This window comes from Micromys minutus (assembly GCF_963924665.1).
Source record: "Micromys minutus genome assembly, chromosome: 20".
Taxonomy (NCBI): domain Eukaryota; kingdom Metazoa; phylum Chordata; class Mammalia; order Rodentia; family Muridae; genus Micromys; species Micromys minutus.
Window position 1 is genome coordinate 17,454,995 of NC_137955.1, and position 23,196 is coordinate 17,478,190.

Here is a 23,196-nt window from a genome sequence, read left to right on the forward strand (position 1 = left end):
TAACTGTGCATGTTGGCCTTGCAATAAAGAAATGCTAAGATCTAGTGCTTTACGGAGATAATTGTAGGATTGGTTTTGCAGCTTGTAGTACTAAGCCACCATCTCAGCAGCATCTTTCTTGATACCTGGGGTTAAGGAAAGTGGATATCACTGAAAATGCCCATAGATAATGCCCTCTGAACTAATGCCGTCCTTACACACCAAGGAGTGTAAGGAGTCACCAAGATCAAACCGTTTCTTTGATGCACTGTGTATGAAAGAATGATGAGGGCCTGAACGCTGTGCTGAAAAGTGGGTGCCACAGGCCCTGGGAACCAGGCCCTGAGAGTTCTCATAGCAGAGAGAGGGTTATGTCAAGGCAGAAACAACCCCTTTCTACCCATGCTGCAAGAGGAACCAACTCTTGTCTCGATATTCCTTATTTTAAAAGACCTACAAAATGCAGTCTAATGCCACCACACTTATCTTTGCCCCAAGAAACCTCCAACCACAGCCAAGCAAGGCTGCCATCATACACATCACAAAGGCATACACTTATCTGCAGGACTGACCCCATAGAGTACACCCCTGGTGCTAACGAAACCCAAACAAACAGCATCAGATGCTGGTACATAATTGAACGGAAAAAACCTTCTCTCCCTAGGGTTTGTAAGCAGCATCCAGCAGCTCTGTTTGTCGACCTCTGTACTTTGCCTGGGTGCATTTTCTTGAAATATGAGTTAATTCTCTAGATTAGTGTTAAAATTCTAAAAGCTGTAAGAAATTGTTTCCAGAACATTTTTCCCTTTCATAAAACATCTGTGTCTAAAATAAACTCTAATTCTAACATTTTATATGTTTACTTTCACTTGTGAGACTAGGATACTGACTGAGAGGAGATATGATCAAAATTACTTTGTAGATTGTTTTGACCCCAGGACACTTTCTGTAAAGACACTGCTGGTTGAATTCACTCCAAGACCCTTTCTACACATGATACTTAAGGACATTTTCCATTCATGTTAATGAGACCTGCTAGTCTCCTTCGCTGGGTTTCTTGAACTGAAGTGCAAGCTTCCGATGGCATTATACTATAAACTTCATGCAATTGTTCTAATCTGGCAAAAGGGAGGAGTTTGCCCATGTGCAAAATGCAAGAATTGCTACTGACATTGAAGTTGTAAAAAAAAAAATTAAGATTATTGGGATAAACACACACACACACACACACACACACACACACACACACACCAGAATTCTAAGTAGGAAAAAGCTCCAAAATATTTTCATCTATTATGAAGAAAAAAGAGTGATTTCAGAATTTTCTAAGAAATTTTACTCTCTAGGAATTGATAGTCCATATTTTTGCTCCTCTGATCTTATTAGAAACCAGCAATTAACTCTCAGTCAAAGTAAATGACCACATCTTACAAAGGAAGACAAGCCTGTTGTCTGGTGAACTAACATTTAAATGTGATTTAAGTTGCTTGGCCACTTTCCTTCAATTCTTTCTTTGTAAAAAGCAACCTCCCATTACTAAAGTTCTTAGACAACTGAAATAAAATCTTCAATAATTTTGGTTACATGTGATATTTTTATTAAAATTACTTCTGAACTGCTGAGCCCAAAATGTTTTTGTTAATTAACATTCATAAATAAATTGTTTTGAAGTATGTGTGTCTGTTTAAAAAAATCAAACTTTTGATCTTTTTATTTCATAATAACTCTACTAGAAAACAACTATACGTTTTCTTTTGTTAAACATATTTCAACGACTGTGATGCGGACTGTGAGTGGGATATTGAAGTGAAATAGTAAAACATAAAATTAAATTTAAAAAATTTTTCAAAGTATACTTCTATATTTAAAACGTTAATAGTTATTCCAATGATTCATTGTTTAAAATCTTTAAAGCAAACATGTTTCTACAGTTTTAATTGCTATATAGGCAATAATTTCAACAAAAGAAAAACATTTATATTATTTGAGAATGAAATTTAGATTATCAAAATAACTACAAACTAGAACCCACATAATTAATATTATGCAAAAATTTCTTTTGCATTGAGCAAAAACTAGTTTGCTGTTTTGTTGTTATAGACCTCCATTAAAAGGATAATAAGACAGACTCAGAACTCTGAACTTAAAAAAAAATATATATGTTAGGAAAAACTAAACTCTTTCACTGGCTCTTAAAACTGAATTCCCAGCATGCGTTACCTTATCATATTCCGTGGTCTGTCTAATATTATCTCCATATACCTGCTAAGTTTAACGAGTTTCAAGCAACACGTTGTATTTGTGACAGGTCCATATAAACAATCACCTTTATCCATGAGAAAAAGGAAAGTTGGTGCCAAGTTACTGTTAGAGATTATTTTGTGGAGAAACAAAGGGCATTTACTTTAAATCCTCCCTAGAGAAATTGGTACCTTTCATGAAACTGAGAAAGTGAATTTAGTCTACCTAGTTTCATGGTGGTACATAGTTCTTATGCAGAACACAGGCTGAAAAAAGTTTGCCTTTGCTGTTCCACCAAAACAGGGAGACAGTGTTTGTCTCAACACTGCCTTTAACTATAATCCAGACATTCAATTACTCTCACCTACACTTATGATTGAATAGAGGCAGTAATAATAATTCTCTCTCTCTCTCTCTCTCTCTCTCTCTCTCTCTCTCTCTCTCTCTCTCTCTCTCTCTCTCTCTCTCTCCCTCTCCCTCTCCCTCTCACCCTCCCTCTCATCCTCTCCTTCTCCCCCTCCCTCCCTGCCTCCCTCTCCTTCTCCCCCTCCCTCCCTCCCTCTCTCTCTCTCTCTCTCTCTCTCTCTCTCTCTCTCTCTCTCTCTCTCTCTCTCTCTCTCTCCTCTCCCTCTCCCCCTCCCTCTCGCCCTCTCTTTCTCCCCCTCCCTCCCTGCCTCCCTCTCCCTCTCCCTCTCCCTCTCCCCCTTCCCTCCCTCCCTCCCTCCCTCCCTCTCTCTCTCTCTCTCTCTCTCTCTCTCTCTCTCTCTCTCTCTCTCTCTCTCTCTCTCTCTCTCTCTCTCCCCCCTCCCTCTTTCCCCCTCTATCCACTCTCCCACTCTCCTCTTCTCTTTCTTTACCCTCTTCTTCTCTCCCTCCCTCACCAAGAACAGAGAAAAGTAGGAAGCAACCAGAACCCTTTTTTCTCCTTTTGTGAAACACAAAAACAAATCCAAAGGGAATGAGTAAAATTATAATTAGCTTAATCATGTTCAATTAATGGGAAATACATGCCACAGAATGTTTATTAATCCCCCAAGTGGGTTGATTGTTATCTCTCCCTCCCCCCCCCCCAAAAAAAAGATTGTAAGCTCTTACTCTTGGGTTCTCTTATTCCCAAGCACATGGCAGTGTCAGCCTCTCTGATGGAAGCCAGTGAAGAAAGACCAAAGTTTCCATGGTTTGCCCAGAGAAGTTGTCATGAAAATACTGACCCTCGTTTTTTTGCTAGCAGTGGAGAAAGGGCATCAGCCGATCAGGGACACCCTGTCCAAGATGGTGACGCATTCTTCTGGGTACATTTTGAAAGGAAAGAAAAGTAGCTTATTATTGAACTAAATGTTTTTATTGATCGCCCTTGAGCCAGTGCCCACTGACCCCGCAAACCAGAAAAGGCTGTAGCACAGAACGGTCATTTCCAGGCAGCTCTTAGAAATACTGAATGTCTCCCACCTCTCTCTCCCACGATCCCTTGGATCCTCTGCCTCCTGGGTGTTTGGAAACAAGGAAAAGGCTGAGGTTAGGTTTTCTTCCAAGGTTCTATCTAGGAGACCTAGAAACCATGTGGGCTCACGCGCTCACGTGCAAGTGGCACAGCTCCCCAGTGTGAGGACCGGAGCAGCCCAGAGCTGGAGGTCACCCCCACCCCGCGCTGGTGGCTTAAAGCAGCCGGGGCGCAGGCCGCAAAGACAAATGAATGTTTTGCAGCATTCTCCATTAAACAATAAAGCAAGCTATAAAGCCTCAGGTGCTGTGTTTGCTGTGCGGTCTGCGCAGTGGCTCCGGCTCGGGAGCCGAGTGCAGTGGGCCGGGGAGCGCCTCTTCGGCTGATCCCAGGGAAAGATAAGAAGCCGCCTAGCCACCAGCTCTGTCTAGACTCGCGACCTCACAAGTCAAGCGCCTTGTTTGGATTAGCCCTCCAGATCTGCCAACCTGATCAACTCCTGAATGAGAAGGGCCCAGAAACACCCCCTTTTCCTCTTCTGGGCTACCAGGATTGTTGCTCCTTTAAGGGATCAAGGGCCGACTTGCCCGGGGAGTGGTGGGGCTGGTTAGACCAGTGTGAGGACCCCCCATTCCCAGCCCTCCTCACAACTAGCTGGTCCCCCAGCACACAGGAAATGTACCATGGGAAGACCACTAGAGATGCGTGAAGAAGTAAGTAGCCAACCCAGTCAATTCCACAAATTACATCACTCAAAACATGACGGCGAACTTTTTGATCAACAAAATCGAAAAGGATCCCAGTGGAGAAGCAGGCAACACTCTATCTAGCTAAGTGAAATTTCCCACCAGTCTCCTAAAAGGGGTGCCAGTGTGTTTTCTCACCCTGCCTGATCAAAAGCAGTCACTACCCACATCTGTCTCATTAAATTGGGTGTCCTTTCCAAAAGCAAAGCAAAAGAACAGTATTTTTTTTTTCATAAGCCATGTATGCATACCTGCTTCACGGTTTGGCAAAGGTATACGAGAATTTTTATTTTATTTTATTTTGCTTTATTTTATTTTGTTTTGTAAGAACAAGGAGTCATGAGTGTTGTTCTGAGAGGAGGCTGTATTATTGAAGGATCAGATACTGACTTCTCTTGGAGCCAAAGTCTGAAGCATCATAAAATTAAAGAATGTGTTTGTAACAATGCTTACAAAAACCGCCCCTCCCCCTCCTCTGATGCCTGTGAACTAACTCCTCTGTCTACACTTCAGAAGTCTCTGGAGAGGTGTGGAGAGCCCCTCCATCATGCTTGGGACATTGTAAGCTGTGAAGTTTATGTTTGTGGCGCCTGGGCTCAAACAGCCATTCAGTGGCTTGCTTGGTTATCAAGAAAACAACAATCAGCAAAGATGGGGAGACAGATTCTCTGCCAGAGCCTCGAATTAAGAACTTTCAGCTTAAAAACACCAAGTCACCGTGTAGAGTTAAGCTGCTGTTATTACAAATATGTAACAAGAATTGACAATCATTTGCTAAAGTAACTTTTTGTTATTGTTGTTGAAGGCAGAGAAATACTTGTCCTTCAAAAGGTCCAAAGAAAATCTAACTTGCTTTGTTGTGACAGAATCTTTAATTGTTGGTTAGCAGAGGGGGAAAGTTCAGTCAATAGAACTCAAGCCTAATTTGGATTATAAATCTCCATGACGAAAGTTAACTAAACTGAACTTTACAAATAAGAAAATAAACAGTTTCTACTTGGTTTACTTGTGTTGGGGATGAAATTGAAAACCCAAAGTGGCTGGGCATCACATAAACTCTTTGGGGGGAGTAGTGGAACGAATTTAAAGTTTTTTAAATTATTTATTCCATTTACTTAGTGAGACAAAAAAAAAAAAAAAAAAAAAAAAAAAAACTACATGATACCCAATGGGAATCACAAAAATTATACATCAATGATCAATTTTATTTGTAGTTTTTAAGTGCAAAGTACTACAGAAAGAAAGATATCTAGTATTTCCAAGACAACTTAAACATACATTGTCTTTTGGGCTGGTAGTCTAAGGGATTAAGACAGATTGAAAGAGAAGTCAACAAATAAAGTTTAACAAGATGGGGTGAGTGGCCAGACAGCATCACCAAATTGGCCCTTGGATAGTGAACTCCCAGAAATGTTGTCCATGGGCAACTGAGACACACACAAGCCTCTGCCAAATGATAACTAACCAGAAGGGTCACTGCAATGGATTCCAACATGAAAGGAAAGTTTTTAAAATTAAGAGAAATTGTCCTCTTTGATGAAAGAGAAATAGTAAATTGGATAGGGTGCTGTTCTGAAGAAACTATGTCATAATAATCTCATCCTTGAGAGGGTGGGAGCTGATATGAATCCCCTGATTTAAGATGAACATCCTAGAGGTTTTCAATTGCATCAAATAATAACTTTCAGAAGGTAGAGGAAACGAGTCAGGGTATCCAGAAAGAAGGACTATGAATGAGTAACAAGAGAATAGGGGGCAGAGGCAAGAGCAAACTGGGGTTCTGTTAAGAAGAGGAGTGCTCAAAGCTGAGTCTCCAGAGGTGTGCACAGGAAGGGAAAGAGGGAACCAGTGTGATCTGCAAACAGGAAAACATGTCAGCTACTCATTTTAGTACCTACTCTAAGGAGACTAGAAGGGGAATCTTTCTCATTAATAATACAGGAACTAGACCCATCAATCCATTCGCTGCCCCCAGGCAACAAACACACTGAATCTAGCAAGTGAGATCAAAATGATTCATCACACTCTGCTATATTACCTAAGTTCAAGCTACAGACTTCAGAACACACTGACATCTATATATGTGATAGCACCACACACACACACACACACACACACACACACACACACACACACACTTTTAATTTTAATTTCAGAAATCGGTACCTAGATGGAAGATAAACAGAGATATGTGTCTTGCCCCAGTCCCTCCATTGCATGACAAGTCGAAAGTTGTAGTTCCTGTTTCTGTCCTAATGCACATGGGCCTGCCACAGGCTATTTGTGGGGAAAGGGACTTCAGTGGCCTTTATAGCCCCCTGGGCTTGCATAATGAAGTAACTTTGTAAACTCAACACCAATCGCACATTGTGCCTGCCAACCTTGAGCGTCCTCTTATTTGGTAGTTTTTATACGCAGTGAGAAAGGGGAGAAACAAAAGGCAGACGAATTTATACCGCAGCCAAGAAACTAAGAAAATCACATCTAATGGTGGGGAATTAGAGACCGAGATGGGAGGAAAAAGAAATGGGAAGAGAGAGGAAAAAAGAAAAGATGGTGGGGAAGGCCTTTCATGGAAGTTGATCCATAGGAGATAAGACAGAACTCTTGTTTTTTTCCCCCCAGCAAACAACTACAAGCCATTATTACCACCCGCCAAATTATTACCCCTCTGTCAAGAATTAGACACAACAATCAAAGTAATCAAGGGCATGTCTAATGCACTGTAACATTTCCAATGCAAAGTTTGTTTTCTTTCTGCCCTCGCGGTAGAGCCTGTAATTAACCCGTTATGTAGAACGAGGGCAAACAAAAGCCTAATTGAGGCCCCCTTCACGACTTGAGCAGGTTTGGAGAGGGTGGAAGCAGAGGGAAGAGTTGCGGGCCTCAGCATCACAGGGTCTCCAGCCCAGCCTCCAGCCTCTGCCCTGCTCTGAGTCAGGGGCTACAGAGGGTAATGTGCCACATTACACTGGGTTAGGATACTTAGCTGTCGTATTTATTAAGTTGTCAGATACTGAAAATGGCATTATACTCGCAGAGAAAAAAATAAGAAAGAACCTGGCATGGGGAGTGGGGGGGGTCAGAGGAGGAAAGAGAAAACCTAACCCTAAACCCGCAAAATTAGAGCTCAATTTGAGTCAGGACGTTGTGTCCATTCCTGGGTTCTGTCGCTTGCAGGTGAGCCTTTGCTAAATGCAGTGTGGGTGGCAGCGTTTCGGATCCAGAGCGCACATATGTCCGCTCTGACTACCACCGCCTGTGGGGCGCTTGCAACGCACAGAGCGGGGTTGCCCCCTCCAAAACAAGGCGGTTCCCAAACAAAACGCTCTCCACCCCTCCCGCAAGCCAGCTAGCTACCTTTCTCAAGGGGTTGAAATTAGAGATGGGGTGGGGTGGAGAGGCAGTGGGGGGGTGGGGAAGTGGAAGAGGTAAGAAACTGCAGACACCTACAATTCTGAGAAGTGCTGAGAGAAGCCTTTCCTCTCGCAGTCTTTTCTACCTTCTGCGCAAATAAAGCGGCGTTTCTCGATCAGACAGCACTAGTCTACAATGGTCATCCTTCACTGGCTAGGCAGAAAGCCTCCTCAGCAAGGGTTTGTGCTTGAAATGTGGGTAATTTTAACGATCTTAAAGCTGTGGCTTTGGTATAAAGCACTTGGCATTAAGAAAATAGCGATTCCAATCAAAACCCATTCTCAGAGACCTTCCTTTTGGGATAGATGTAGGAGTGGGGTTAACACAGAAAGACAAGTGAGAGAAAGAAAGGGAGCAGAAGAAAACAAGGGCATCTCCTTTTCAAAAACCTGTAACTTTACCACAGCTGAGAACTAAAGGGCCTCTTCTGACCAACTTTCATCCAACTATTGAAATCGAAACTTGCAAACCCGACCTGAACGACTTGAAACACAATATCACACCTACTACACTGTGGGCCATTTTATCCCAATTCTCATGCAAACCCTTCATTTCAAACATGGCAAAGGCTCGCTAATAAACATATAAAAGAGGGACCCTGAATCATTGCGTTTATTTAATTATCTATGCCAAACGTTTATTAGTGAAATAGTCCTGAAGATATAATTCTACATATGGCGCTTTGATTTCACATAATATTTAAAGGGAAAAAAAAGACAAAACACATAAAATTAGACATATAATTCAAAGACCACGGTACAACCTTTATCTTTTTTTTTTTTACTTCAGCAAACAAAAAGAAATGTCAAATGACATGAAAAGTGGCAAGTCTCCTGACAATAAATAATAAATTACTTTATAATTTTTGCAATGCAAGAGCAAACAAAAAAAGTTTCCTTTTTTCCTCTTTATTTCCAGAAAGAGCGAAAACAGTCATTTTTAACCAATAACTATACACATCTTTGGGGGAAAAGTTCTTGGACAGACACGAGTCAAACAATCCCGAGACGCTTGTGGCAAAATAGAGGTAACCTTGTTGCAATGCTTTATAAGGTGGTTTTTAAATAGAAATTCAAAAACCTTTAAAGTCGCTTCAGACTTCTTGATAGAGGATGGATCTCAAAAAACTATGTAAAGAGAAATAAAGAAAAGGAGAGAAAAGAATGGAAGAAGAGGCAAAGAGGCAAAAGTAAAAGAGAAACCAGCTTACAGGGCAAATGCTAAAGAGACCCAGAATTTCACTTAACCCCTTGTCAAAGTCAACTCAAAACATTGCAAACCAATGCAGCTCCACCTTCCTGAAAGGACTCTTTCAGCCACTGAGGCCGGTTTCTTCTGCTCTCTGCTGGAGCTCCTGTTTGGCAAGGCAATGACCAATATAGAAACAGCACCATTCAGAGTAGGATGGACTAGGAAATTCTCTATTTCTGCTTTTCCTCTAGATGTGCAGTGAAATGAAATATGCATTTTTTGAGATCCTTGAATATAAATCCTCTACGTTTTAAAAACGTCTCTCTCTCTCTTTCTCTCTCTCTCTCTCTCTCTCTTTTTTTTTTTTCTTTTTCTTTTTCAGTACTCCTAAGGTCATTGAATAGCATATGTTGGGCTTAGGGTTTTGTTTGTTTTTAATTCTAGTAAAATCCCATGATTGTCTTCACAGTGTTGCTACCGTATCACCTTGTCGTTAAAACAGACTTCGTGCACTTCATGGAGCATTCGTTTCTTGATTCAGTTTTCATTGACTGGGTCGTTAAATACTTTCTTATTTCCGAGTTCAACGTCATTTCCCACTTTCTCCAACAGGGGAAAACAAAACAGAACAGAACATCTGAATGAGTGTTCCTCATGCCTCAATAGGACTGGCTACCATGCTGTTGGGCGTATCTGGGAGCTGAGAGGACATCGATGCTACTTCACTGCCAGTGGAATTAGAGCCTGGTCCTCCTTCTGAAAAATTGACCTGTACGGAAGGTTGAGAAGTAAACGAAGGGGGCTTCAATAGTGTCCAGAGAGATACAAAAGTGTTACATTGTGTCTACACCTATAAGCTCCTGCACCTACGCTGGCAAACCAAGGAAGACAGCCAGGCCTGTCACAGAATCTGAACAGGCTTTAAAAGGAAGCCTGTGGGAAGCACTTGAAAAGAAATTCTCTCCATTTCTCCCTCTTCTTAAAGCGCTCTCTTTTAACCCAAGCTGAATTCCCAACATTGTGTCCTATTAAATTATTTAAGAGCAAATGTGTTTCCCACTGTAAAGTGGCATCACAGCTCTCCCATGAAGGCTTGAAATAAAATTATCCGGCTACCTCCATGTAGCCCTGGGAGTAAGCAAGTTCTCTAGGCCAGAAATTGAGTGTAGGCTCCCTGGAACAATGATTAACTCTTTAGTGGATTCACAGTGTGCTTGCCTGACTCCTCCTCCCCTTTCCACAAGGAGACCCACACTTGCATCATCTCTTTATAAATATGGTGTGACGTTAACTGTCTCCCACCCATAACCATACCTCACACCCCTGCCTCAGATTCCACTTCACTTATCTCACAAGTTTCAGAAAGTACCAAGCCTCCCCTTATCCCCTTTCTAGTGTTCAGATTTTACTAACATAAGGCTTCCCATGGACAGCTTATTTTATTTAATGTAAAACTTTCCCTCTGGTTCCAGAATCTAGCTCCCTTTTCTACTATTCTATTAAACCTTTCCCTTGAGAGGTCAAGGGACTTCTCAAATTTGCCTGCTCACTAGACTGGCCCATTTACACACACAGCCTGGAACCAAGCCCTTTTAACCACTTGCCTCTGGTCAATCACCCTTATAACTGTTGACTAGAGAAAGCAAATGCCCTCAGGGCACAGGAGATGGGTTGGGGGAAATCTATCCTCAACTGATGCATTAGCTTTGTTTCTGAAGAAAGGAGTGTTTTTATTTAGGATGCAGCTTCATGTTTAATAAGACAGTATCTATGGGGCTGATTATACTTTAAGGGAGAAGAAAAATACCTTAAGCATTTGTACCACATCAAAAGAGATATATCTTTAAATTTTTGTTTATCTTAACCTTTTAATATGCAAAATTCTCTGCTATGGGTGGATGTGTTAGACACTTTAGTGCTAAGACATGTTTTCACCAGTTAAATATACATTGTTTCTCATTAGCATGTTCATGTTTCTTTTGGTTTACATGCCGTACTGCATGCAAATGTATCGTATCTAAACTCATTTGTCTAAAAAATATTTTAAAAGTCTTATGCTTTAGATTAATATACACTTTGAAAAAAACATGGCAACAATAAATATCAACAAAACTATTTAAATAACTATTCTTGTTGCTGACATGTAAGAAAATTGTGTTCGGACAACTGGTTGCTGCTCCTGAGTAACAGCATTGTATCCTCTTACGCTGCCCCGTGTATTACACTTACTTGAGCCATTCACTAGATACAGGTAAAGAAATAAACTTACTGATTGCTGATCCAATTGCCAAGGTGGTCTCTGAAGTCCTTGCAATTTATAACAGCCTAAAATGTGTGACATTGCCACCTTTTGTACCTCTGTACACATAACTGCTTAGGCACTGTGACGTTCAACCCACAAGATATGCCTCTTTTATGGAAAGTGCATGCTATGGTGCATAGTTAAGCTATGATGTCTCAGTTTTAAACAAAGATTCACAAGAGATCTTCTTTCCTTCCATTTGCCTCCCTCCTATTCACCACCACTTCCTGCTTTCTCCCCAACCCTAGTACTCCCGGGAGCACCCTCCCCACCCCAGGGGACCTTCCACTGCTCAACAGTTAAAACAGAGTCTTCTTTCTGTTGGGGATGGGCCTTCTCCATTTGGAGCTGACACTTACCAGTTGCTGAAAAGCAGGCTGATCTATGTCACTTTGCAAGGCGAAGTCACTCAGTACTTTCCAGGGTGGCTGGTAACTTTGCACCTCTACTGGGTTAGCCTGTAAACCACCATCGTGTCTCTCCGGACTAGCAGCCACCATGGGAGTTCCTGTCATCCCCTGGATATTCTGTGAATAACCCCCCCATCCCAACATGTTAATGAGCAAACTCCCTCCCTCCATTGTCTGCACGTGCTAAGTAAATATACCCACGTGTTATCTTATCTATACAGTTGCCAGGTATTGACTCAGTTAATCTGCTGCACCTATGGATATTAGAGTTAAGTTTTGTTTTTCTACTTCTGTGTGGTGGATCATTAGACGGGCTGAGATCTTATTAAAACAATTCTGCCACAACTATCACCTTCTGCTTTATCATCACAACTTACCCCTCACGCCCACCCCTCTCACCTGCCTCAAGAGGACACAGCCTCCCAGAAGTAGAAAACTGAGGTTCAGCCAGGTCTCCCTTCAACCTTCTGATTCTCTAGGCAGTTTGTGTTAGCTGAAGTCCCTCCCCCACAAGCACTCTTCCTTGCAGAGCCAGACCCCATCCCAGAAGTTTCTGGGTCTGGCTACCTCTGTGCTATTATGCACTAGCTTAGAAAGTACCCTTACTCAGTCTTGGACTGCCTTCCAAGTTTAATGACAATGGATTTTTTTTATGGCATTTAAAAACAGGGTTGAAGTAGTAAAACAAGGAAAGAAGAAGGAAACCCTTTACCTTAACTTAAGCTAGAGGTGTGGGATGGGGAGGAAGGGGAGAGGATTGGCCCAACATAATGGTACCAAAGGCTGGAAGGAAGCCTTGGGCTCCAGCTGGAAGAGTGGATTGTCTGCCTGGGCTTTGAAGGGCTCTCCCAAATGCAGGAACAGTGGTAGGCCTCACTACAAGTTGGGGTGGGACCAGAATGCTGGCCTAATGGTTAGCAGCACATTGAATCGCACTAGATCAGCACTCAAGACGTTGTCCTTCACAATTCGGACAACTCTAATGATGTCAAATGCTTGCAAAAATCATAGTAGAGACCTCACTGCCACACGCCCTGGGAGGAAGCCACTAGGTCCTTTGGGGTCAAGGTGTAGATGATGTTGAAGACCATGATCCCTTTTGGAACCAGCAATGAATGGGGGCAGCGCTCACACTTCTGCCATTTCTAACCAGCCAACTCTCAGGCTTTTCATAGAAGGTACAGGCTATATACTCCTGGGTTTAGGTGAAGTGATAGGCCCTCCTTGTTTGGGCTTCTGCAGGTGCTCCACAGAGTACCAATCCACCAGTTAATAGGGGTGCCCTCTGGTCAGGTCTTCCAAGGTCTCCCACTATCCCTTCCTTGCTTGGCCTCAGGCTACTCACAGTTTTGTCATTGGGTTGCTGCTGCTGGAGCTGCTTCATCATGATGCTGCGCTTCTTGTCCTTGCACCGCTTGTTTTGAAACCAGACTCGGATGACTCGGGGACTGAGGCCAGTCATCTCCACTAGTTGCTCCTTCATGAGCGCATCTGGCCGGGGGTTGGCGGCGTAGCAGGTCCGCAAGGTGTGCAGCTGCTTTTCGTTGAGCACAGTCCGCACTCGGGTGGTCTTCTCGGGCTGTTTGTGGACATGCGGCCGCAGAGCTGGCTGCCTAGCGGAGATGGGCTCAGCTACGGGGCAAAGGGACTCCGTGAGCACACAAGGCCACTCCCGCCGCCACCAGCCCACTCCATTCCCTACCTAAGCCTAGCTCAGCACTCCAAACAGAATCAGCGGAGAGGGAAGAGGGAGAGACGATACTGTGCTCCGTAATCAAATGAAGACAATGCAGAGAGTAATGGGGAAGAGATGAGATGAGCGCCCCTCACCCTACTCACTCCCTACAGAATTAGCCAAAGGAAGTCTGTCTCCAGCTGGTTTCTCCACCAGCACTAGAGACATTTTCCCCCCCACCAGTACGTTCTCTCCCTCCTCTCCTTTCCTCATAACCAGAAGAAGGTCACAGATTATACTGAGCAGCCCCACCTCCAGGCTCGGCTTTCCCTTCTGGGTAAAAGTCATAGAGGGTACCTGAAAATAAAACGCAGAACACCCTAGTGACAGCTAGAGACACGAAAGGGCAGGGAAGTCTGTGACGGAAAGTCAGATTCATTCTGCCAGAGAGCCTTGAACTTCACTTCCAGGGGACAGTCATATTTAGAAGCTAAAGAAATGCTGTATCCCAGCTACCCAAATGGTGCCGAGTCTTTCTTAGCACTAAATCAACAATGTGGGATGTTCCTGAGACCCGCTGACCCCAGGCAAAGGAAAACTGAAACTGTTCAACCATCTGGGCTTGAGATACCGGGTGACTGGAGACAGTCCTTCCCTGCCTCTTCTGCTGTTTCCCACCCTTGGCTTTACCCCTTGTCTGCTAGTTAGAAATCACTCAGAAAAGAATTCGCAGAGCAGCTAGAAAGAGGGAGCAGGGGTTGGGGAAAAGCTGTCATTTCCCCACTTCTGGTATTTAGTAGGGGCTAATGACTTAATACTAAAGGGAGGGAGCAAGGGAGGGACGGGCATGTGCTTCTGACTGGAAAGCAGGTAGGAAACAGCGTTCTGCCTGTGACCGGCTTGGTTTTAGCCAACCTTTATGTTTCCAGTTTCCTTTATGGGCCACTGGCCCTTAGATCGGCACAGTACAAATCCCACACCTTCCACGACCCCCTGGGGTCAGGCCAAACACCTATGGGGTCAATTTAGAGCTACAGCTACAGGCTTGGAGATGAAATTCTCACCAAATCACGTAGAATGAATGGCTTAAAGAGGCAGGCTCCTTTTAAAAAGGCAATTACTGCAGATTAGACTGTTGACAGTTTTAAGTTACAGCCCTGTGCAGCGCCTGCAGTTATGGACACTGTATCTTTTAGGGACTTTTCTTTTTCTTGACAAAAGCAGAAAAATAAATTTTAAAATGTTTTTGGATTGGAAAGTAAGTCTGGTGGGGGTGGGGGGGAAGACGTGGGAAGCTAACTGCCTAGGGGCCGCTTAAGCTTCCTTCACAGAGTTAGGGAGGAAACTCCTGGAGACCTAGGGCTCCACCCCTTTAATTAGGTGGCAGCTAGAAGAAAACCTGGCAGAGAGCTGAAGCCCATTTTCAGTAAGCTTTGGGTTGGAGGCCAAAGTAGAGCTGACAGTACAGTTTGGACTTGTGTATACTTGTGTGCACAAGTGGGGTATGCTGTGTACCTGTACATACACAGACATTGAGATGTGTGATTGTGCAGTCAAGGCAGAGGATGGGTGCACGGAAATTCGCTGGAAAGGAAAAGAGCATACACTGGTTACTACGGGCCACTTTTTGAACCACCTTGAGACCCCATGCAGGAAGGAAAGGTTATGATTTAGCTCGGCCTGTCTTTTCTCAGCCTCTGGGTGGAAAAAGTACCTGCCATTTGCAGAGGCCGCGCTGGATGCAAGGGACTGAGAGGGTCTCCAGCACCCAGGCTGGCCCTTTCCACCACGTCGTGGTCTGCGCGGCAGAAAAGCCCATCCTCCCGCAGCGCGAATTCGTCTCCCGGGATGAGTTGCCGGCTGCAAGCTACACAGCGGAAACACTCGATGTGGTACACCTTTGAGCGGGCGCGCATCACGAAGTCATTCTTGCTGAAGCCTATGCCGCACTTGGCGCATTTGATTCCGTACAACCTGAATGGACCGGCCCCCCGGTATGGGAAGAGAAGCACACACAAAAAAAAGAGAGGGTGACTTCAGGCAGGACCCAGGCCAGAAACCTGACCTGCCTGGAAAAAAAAAAAATATAGCAGTAGTAAAGTTGGGCTGAGTATAGAAACAACCCCACCCCCTATCTCCAACTCTCCCTCCCCCTTCTCTCTCTCCCCCCTTCTTCCAAAACCTCCCTCCTTTAACAAGGGGAACCTTTATGGAGACCCTCTGTGCCTGTCTCAGTTGGTACCTCTCCGTTCACGCACCCAGCCCAAACCAACGAAAATTTATTGGTGGATTCGAAACCTGGAAGCAGCCTCTGGTAACCAGGCTCAGGTTTATTCTTGCAAATACTAGTAAAGAGGAATTCAGGGGACACTGGTGGCCAGTAGCCCTAGGCTTTCCATTCTTGGTCCCTCAATTTCTGCTACTAAAAGTATGTCTGAAAATGTACCATCACCACCACCACCACCAATAACAACAACTCAACAAAGGTTGGGAAGGGGACACTGTCAGCCTCCCCACCCCATCTGTGGTCACACACAGTTCCAGAGTGCAATAAGAAAGGGAAGCTTGAGAAGGCTTCCAGAGTCTGCAGCAGAGGCCTCCAGTATTTATCCAACTAAAGACTTTCCACAGGTCACTTGTTAAGGGGAACTTCTCTCTCCATCCTTCCTCTTTTAATTTAAAGCCCAGCTACTGTTCCTCCCATCAGTCCTTCTTCGGGTTCCTGAAGCATGTATCTCTATTTCAGTTTGTCTTGGGGGGGGTGGCAAGGCTATCATGACAAATAAAAGAAAGAAAGAAAGAAAGAAGGAAAGAAAGAAAGAAAGAAAGAAAGAAAGAAAGAAAGAAATACTAGAACCAACCCCTGACTACTAAAAGCTGCCTTGTTGCTAGCCTTTCCTTACTATGGCTCAATCTTCATAGGTTCCCTCACTCTGCAGCATCAGTAATCACTATGTAGACAGCAAAACAGACAGGACAAGAGCCACACAAAGGAGGGGGCATATCGCTCCCCAAATGAGACATCTTAAAAAAAATGAACATTCTGCCCTGCTTTTACAGCTATAGATCCCCCAAAGGGGTTGTGCATCACACACACACACACACACACACACACACACACACACACAGAGAGAGAGAGAGAGAGAGAGAGAGAGAGAGAGAGAGAAGAACTAAAAGCAGTCAAGTTTACTTCATCTGCAAATCAACATATCCTGAATGAGGCACTTCAGTATACTGAGGAAAACAGCATCTTCAGAGGAGTAAAGATGCTTCTGGAGTTTCAAAGTGGGCTCTCCCTCCCTTGTCTCCAGACTGTACACAGCAGCCAAGTAAACAATGAAAGCGGCTTATTTGTCAGAGGTTAGAAGACAGATTTGAAATTTTTTCCTACCTTCTGTCTCTCCAATGCAAGATCATCCATTTTATAGAAGGAAGGCTTACTTTGCCCATTCCCAAACTATTGACAAAATCCCTCCCCTTTCCTGTATCCCACTTCCTCCTATTATCCTCAAGTCCTTTAGACAAAACAAACAAACAAACAAACAAACCCTCCCTAGTACTGTTTAATTTTATCTATCATGAGTATACCCTCCACTCTAATTTAAAAAAAAAAATTGGGGGCATTAATTTAGCAGGAGAAAAACTGGTGGCCATATTTTAAATCTTAACTAAACTTTAATGAAAGTTCTTAAGCTCCAAAGCCCTTTATAGCTTACAAAAGCAGATCACTTGCCAGTAGCCACTTCTGAATTTAAAGTCAGCTACATTTCTGCTATCACTAGCCTAAGAGTGAACGGGAACAGTATCTTGCTTTGTATTAGAACAAACACAATTTACTTTTAAAATTCTACCAGGCTTTCGAAAGTAAAAAGTGAAATTTCTGATATATACTCTTAGGGCAGAGAAACTTGAAATTAGCAAAACAAAACAAAACAAAGCAAAAAACAAAAAAACATGCAACAAAAGCAAGCTGGGTTCCTTGTTTCTCAGTGGTTTGGATCTTGCTCGTTCGGGTGATTCCCTCATTTTATCAGTTACTAGATTTTAATGTGAGAAAGGAAGCTGTTCATTTACCTAAATATATCAATTGTTCACAGACACATGATGGGCAATTTGATCTGCTCTGTCTAATTCATCAGCCCAGATAAGATAAGAAAGAAAAGACAGTCAGATATCACCAAAGGGTTAATATTTAAAAAGATTAAATTTCCGGTGTGTTTTATAATTTTTTAAATTTTTTTGGTAAGAAAAAAAATTTTTTTTTGGTCTTAAATTTTTCTACCAAGGAAAACTCACTCCAAAAGTAAAGGGGGCAATGGTTGTTCTTGTTCTTCAAATATCCATTGGCGAAACTTTTGCCTGTTTATTTGAACCTCCAAAATAATTTAAGTCAGTGATAAAACCGGAGACAAATAAGATGCTAAAGTACACAGAAAAAAAAAATAGAATTTTTAAAGCTTAAAACCCTACACTCATTTGTCTTTATTTTGTTGTGGTCCATAGAAGAGAAGTTGAAAGAGAAAAATAATTTTGGCATAAAAATTCAGAGTTATCAACAAACTTATCCTCAAAAATTTATGAAACACGACGAGATCCCACCCCAAGAGATATAAAAGGAACAACAGTTTGATTTGTGCACACTAGCCGCGCTAAAGCAAACGTTTCCACAACCCTCCCCCCAAAAGCAACAAAGGCACGTCAAATAATAAAGAAGGAGAGCCAGGAAACCTCAGAAATTAACCCTGTAAAAATGGCATACCTGATATAATCTCTTTTACAGTAGGTTTTCCCATCCCTAACGAAGCATGTGCAGCTCTCGTCCAAATACTGATTACACTCCGCACATTTCAAACATGCCGCATGCCATTCCAAATCCGGAGAAACCCTCAGAATATACTGATCGTGAATTTGATTGCCGCAACCAACACATAGGGAAATCAGACGTTTTTCTGAAATGAAAATAAATACATGATTGACTAACCGTTTACTTCCTACAGAGATAAACACACTTTTAGTGTCGTTCTCTTATAGGGTGTAGTCTGGAAGAATTTTTTTTCTTTTCTTTTTTCCCCTTCCCTTAAAGAGTATTGCATTTTGGGACGGTAATTGGAGTGTGCTATCAAATCCTTGACTCGCTTTTTAAAAAGGGGAGGTGGAATATATGTAAAATGCAGATTTGAATAGTCTACATTGTAAGCTTAGCATGCAATCAAACCCGCTCATTTTGTGTTTTCTCCCCTCCTCCCTCTTTGCTATAATCATTAGGCAAGATTATGGATAAGTCAAGTCAAAGAAAAGGTTTTGACTAGAAGCATTAAACCAACGCTGGGATGTCTATATTTCCCATGAAGCACGTTCTTCAATAGCACACGGGAATGGATATTGTTAGAAGAGTAGACATCAATACAGTAGTCACTCGCTCTCTTTAGCAAGTCTAATGCTAATTCCTATCTGCCGGTGTGCTTTGAGCAGGCAGACCTTTGCTACGTAAAAACCTTCTCCAAGAGCTCCGGATTCCGGATGAGGAAATCAGCGCTAAGCACCGGGCGACTAGAGTTTGGGAGGGCACACAGCGTTCAAACACAAGGCATTATCATTTTCCCAGAGATCGGAACTCACACCAAACATGCAAGCTGCAAGCGTGACAAGAAGAAAAATAAGAAAGACACACACACACACACACACACACACACACACACACACACACACACACACAAAACAAGAACAACAAAAAAGAGCCGTCTTTTCTTCAGTCTCTCTAGGTAGTGGCTACAAATCCAAAGAGATCTGGCATCAGTGTCCGAGAGAGACCCCCGACACCCTAAGAGCACACCGAGCCCCCCACAAGGTTAAACCGCCTCTTACTTTTTGGTGGATCGCCCATGTCTCCCATATCTGTAAGAGGGAGTAATGTCCACAGTGAAATGGTGGTTGGACAGTTGGTGAACAGCCCACAGAGAGGATGCTGGTGCTGTGGTTAGGTGGCAAGTAGTGGCCCCTGGGGTTGCCAAGGCTGGGGGAAACCTCTGCCCGGCTGCGCCGCGCCCTCGCGGATCTGGGAGTCCGATTTAAGCCGGCGGAATTGGCGGAGCGGAGGCGCAGCGGAGGCGGCGGACTCGCGCGGCTCGGGGCACCTCTCTTCCTTATCTCTTACTCAAACTTCTCAGCTCCAACTCAGCTCCAGCGCCATTGGTCTGACGCAGCGCGCGGGGACGTCAGGCGAGCGCCGCGCCCATTGGCTGCGGGGCGCGCGGCGCAGCTGTTCTGATTATCATATTTCAGCCCCGGCGCCGGCGAGCGCCACTGCCTGCTCGGCGAGCCCGCAGGAGAGGATTAAGCCTCCCGAGGCCACATCGCTCCCCGGGCGCCGGGTGACCCGGGTCCCCGGCCGCCGTCTCCGTGTCCACCGCCCCCTCCCCGCGCCTTCCCGAACGCGCCGCCTGGGTTCCAGCGCCGCGAGCTCCCCTGGTCCCGCGGTCCTCTGACTGCGCTGAGCTCGGGGTTCCCTTTTCTGCCTCCGGTGGCCAGTAGCTGGTGGGTAGGTTCTTCCTGTGAACCGGGTCCCTCCCGGGCTCCAGGAAAAGGGGGGGAACTTGGAACCTGCCGCTTTCCTTCACTGGCTCCGGTGCTGGCTCGCCCTGGGCTCAGCCAACTTCGCTGCCTGCGGGAAGGGTGCGTCTCCTGGAAGTAGCAGCGCTCTGCGCGCTAGGGGACCAACCCGGAGTGGGACAGTTAGACCCAGAGGAAATATTTTTTTTATGACTTCGTTTTTGTGTTTTTCTTTTTTGTTTGTTTGTTTTGTTTTTTCTTGCTACCCTGTTGACCCCGCCACTCCCCAATTTGAGCTCTCCAAAGAATTAGGGTGGGAGAAAAGGGTCGCTTGTCACCTTAGCGGACAATCGGGTTGGAAACGCAAAGGTCAAATGAAAAGGTAAAACGAATTAACTCTGAGGTCGGCTCCTTTCCTTCAGACCGCTGAGATCTGCTGTTCAATTTTAAGTCTAGCGTGAAAGTGTTCTAATCTAGAGTACAGGTGCAATACTCTCAAGTTTACAAGGGAACTCAGGTCTCTCTATGGGTCTCTTGTCCACTCTTTTTAAAAGCATAGGTGCACCCCACTCTTAGGCGGTTTTAGTAGTTATAAGCGCAACTTTAACATACTCTCTAGAGGCTTTTAAATCTTCTAGTATGAAGGCGTGAGCAGGGAAGATCTGAGGCAAAAGAAGAGTGGGGCGCCTACTCCCCTCCAGAGGTTAGCTTTCTAATTTGTTTCCTCTGGGGAAGCCATCTGGAAGAGATGTTGGCTACATCTCGCCTGTAACTTTTGCCAATAATTTCTTTCGTGATTCCCCAAATCTACAGTTGTTCAGAGGCAGATATTAGGGGACACACAGAATTCCCACACTTTTCCCAGAGCTTCTAGTCATTTCTTACTGAGAGAGAGAGAGAGAGAGAGAGAGAGAGAGAGAGAGAGAGAGAGAGAGAGAGAGAGAGAGAGAGAGAGAGAGAGAGAGAGCAAACAGAAATGTAGTTTTCAGCTATTTTTTTCCTCCCCGAGGTTAGGGAACTCCTTTCTTTGTATCCTCCATCAGATCTAAGCCTTGATAAAACCCGTGATCCCCCACCTAGGCCACAGAGTCCACACAGAGAAAGAGGTTAAGAAGCAGGAGTAGGTTTGTTCTTCTTTACCCTGAAGGGTATTTACCAGCAACTCCGTTTCGTATTGTTTTGCTTCGTTATCTTTAAGATGGCAGATGGGATCTCTTCCCTTCTGTTTATTTTTTCTATTATAAATTATTCCGAAGTGTGTGAGCAGGATGAAAAGTTGCGTCGACATAGGTTAAGTTTACCAGTTGTGTTTTTGTTTCCTTTCAACCCCGGTTTCTGTTCTCTGATATCCTATGTGTGGAATCTTTTGTCAAGCTTATTTTGCAGAGCCCTGCAAGTTCGCTGCATACAAGGGCATGCTACCCTTCTATATAACCAAGCTGGCCACAGTTTAAAAACAACAAACAACATAGATACATAGGGGATCTGAACCAATTCTGTCCCCCTCCCCCTGCCATGTTTAAAATGTGGCATTTAAGAAAAGCATCAGAATCTAATGACTTGAGACCCACAAAGGACCCTCACTATTCATCCTTCCAAACACATGCAGGCATTCCCATAAACAATTAGTGATGTTTTACTTCAAACAGTACATTGTTACAAAGAATCATTGGTGATAGCTATTCCAAATAGAAAAGCAAGCATACAGTTTAGGGACAAACTTTTACTGTGAGCAGTTCTCCCTCAGTATTCCAGGACAAGTTTTCCTTTTCTTGGTTCAGGACACAATTGTAAACAAGCATTCTCCTGGTTCTTAGACTGATAAAAGACAGGATCCATGCACAAGATACTCCACTCATAGGGAGCTGCTGGAAGGAATTCAGTAATAATAAGATCCCAGGACGGATGCTCTCTGAAGATCTGTGTGTTTGTGATTATACAATTTGCATAAAAATCCAAGTTTCTTTGGCAGGCAACACTGTCTCCCTTTACCTAGAGGTTCTCATATGACCACAGATTTTTTTCCTCCTCCCCCGGTTGATTGCTATGTGTGTATTTAACACATCAAGCGTATCTGTGAAGTTGTCAGTGTTTTTATAGAATACATAAAACTGATTACATAAAAGTGATTAGCAATATTTTCCCTGAGCACTTGATTACAGGAGCGACCTCTTGTGTTCAATGAGGGTTTAGACATTCTCCTGTCAAAATTGGACTCCTTTTGACCTTTGTATGCTGGTAGGTCAAATAAAATGTCCTTCAAGACAGCAGGGGTGTGAATCTGTAGTTTGAGCTTCTTCATTTTGAAAATGAAATCATGAAGTGCAGAAATGATTTCTTCATCCTCCCTCCCCCATATAAGAGACCAGTGTCTTCATGCCATCGAGATACACACTAAGATTGTTCATAAGTTCCTCTTGAGACTGTAATGTTTGCCTACATGCCTTGGAACACACTTCCCGGAATGTAATTGTTACACCTCATCTCCCTGGTGGTTCATTTAAGATGGGTTTGTTTGTCTGCTCCTGTTTCTTCTTTCCTGCTTTAATCGAGGCAGAAACATTCCACATTATATTTAATGTCAGACAAAGATTCCTGAACATCATAAAATCACACCATTTTCTAAAAGAAAATCTTAGTGTATTCTAGTTACAATGGGAATGTAAAATCATGTTTAGAACTTACTTATTCTTTAATGTCTAACAGACACAAGGGAACTCTGTGTTTCTTTGAGAAAGCTGTATAATGCTAAAAGCTATACTTTTCCACATACATAATATTGAGCAGAAAATGGGGAAGGGGCTTTCTTTGGTCGATTTTCCTTAAGCTATGAATATGTTTCCTTATTTATTCCCAAGAACCAGAATTTGGTTTGAACTAGTAGAACAACCGGGCTTCCACTTTTAATGAGTAATCTATTTAAATAGAAAAATGTAATCAAAGGATATATTCCCCTCACCTTCTTATACACACATAATTTAGGGCTCAGAATGAAACATGGAGAAGTTCATTCAGCTCTGAAAAGGATAAAGAATGCATGTGTGCATGTGTGTTCTTTTCTACTTTTTCTGAACAGTCTCTAATCCTGGAGAATAAGGCTATATGAAACACGGGCATCTTTAATCATGTCCAAAGATCAGACAAAACAACACACTCTTAAGGGGAGTTGGGATTAGCACTTAGGTTCCAGGGGGAGCTGGATGTAGATGTTTAGAGCTAATTTATTTCTCTTCCAGTTGCCTGTG

The 23,196-nt window shown here is 43.5% G+C and overlaps 1 protein-coding gene across 1 annotated transcript; it reads right to left on the minus strand.

Annotated features, from left to right (window-relative positions):
* Positions 1–9,667: 9,667 nt before the first annotated feature.
* Positions 9,668–19,295, minus strand: ISL1 (ISL LIM homeobox 1; the record flags this gene model as incomplete). The annotated part of the gene is made up of 6 exons (XM_080933833.1): positions 9,668–9,784; positions 11,677–11,844; positions 13,073–13,359; positions 15,117–15,376; positions 18,162–18,351; positions 19,268–19,295. 6 exons carry the CDS (start codon positions 19,293–19,295, stop codon positions 9,668–9,670), a joined length of 1,050 nt encoding a protein of 349 aa, XP_080789959.1.
* Positions 19,296–23,196: the final 3,901 nt, after the last annotated feature.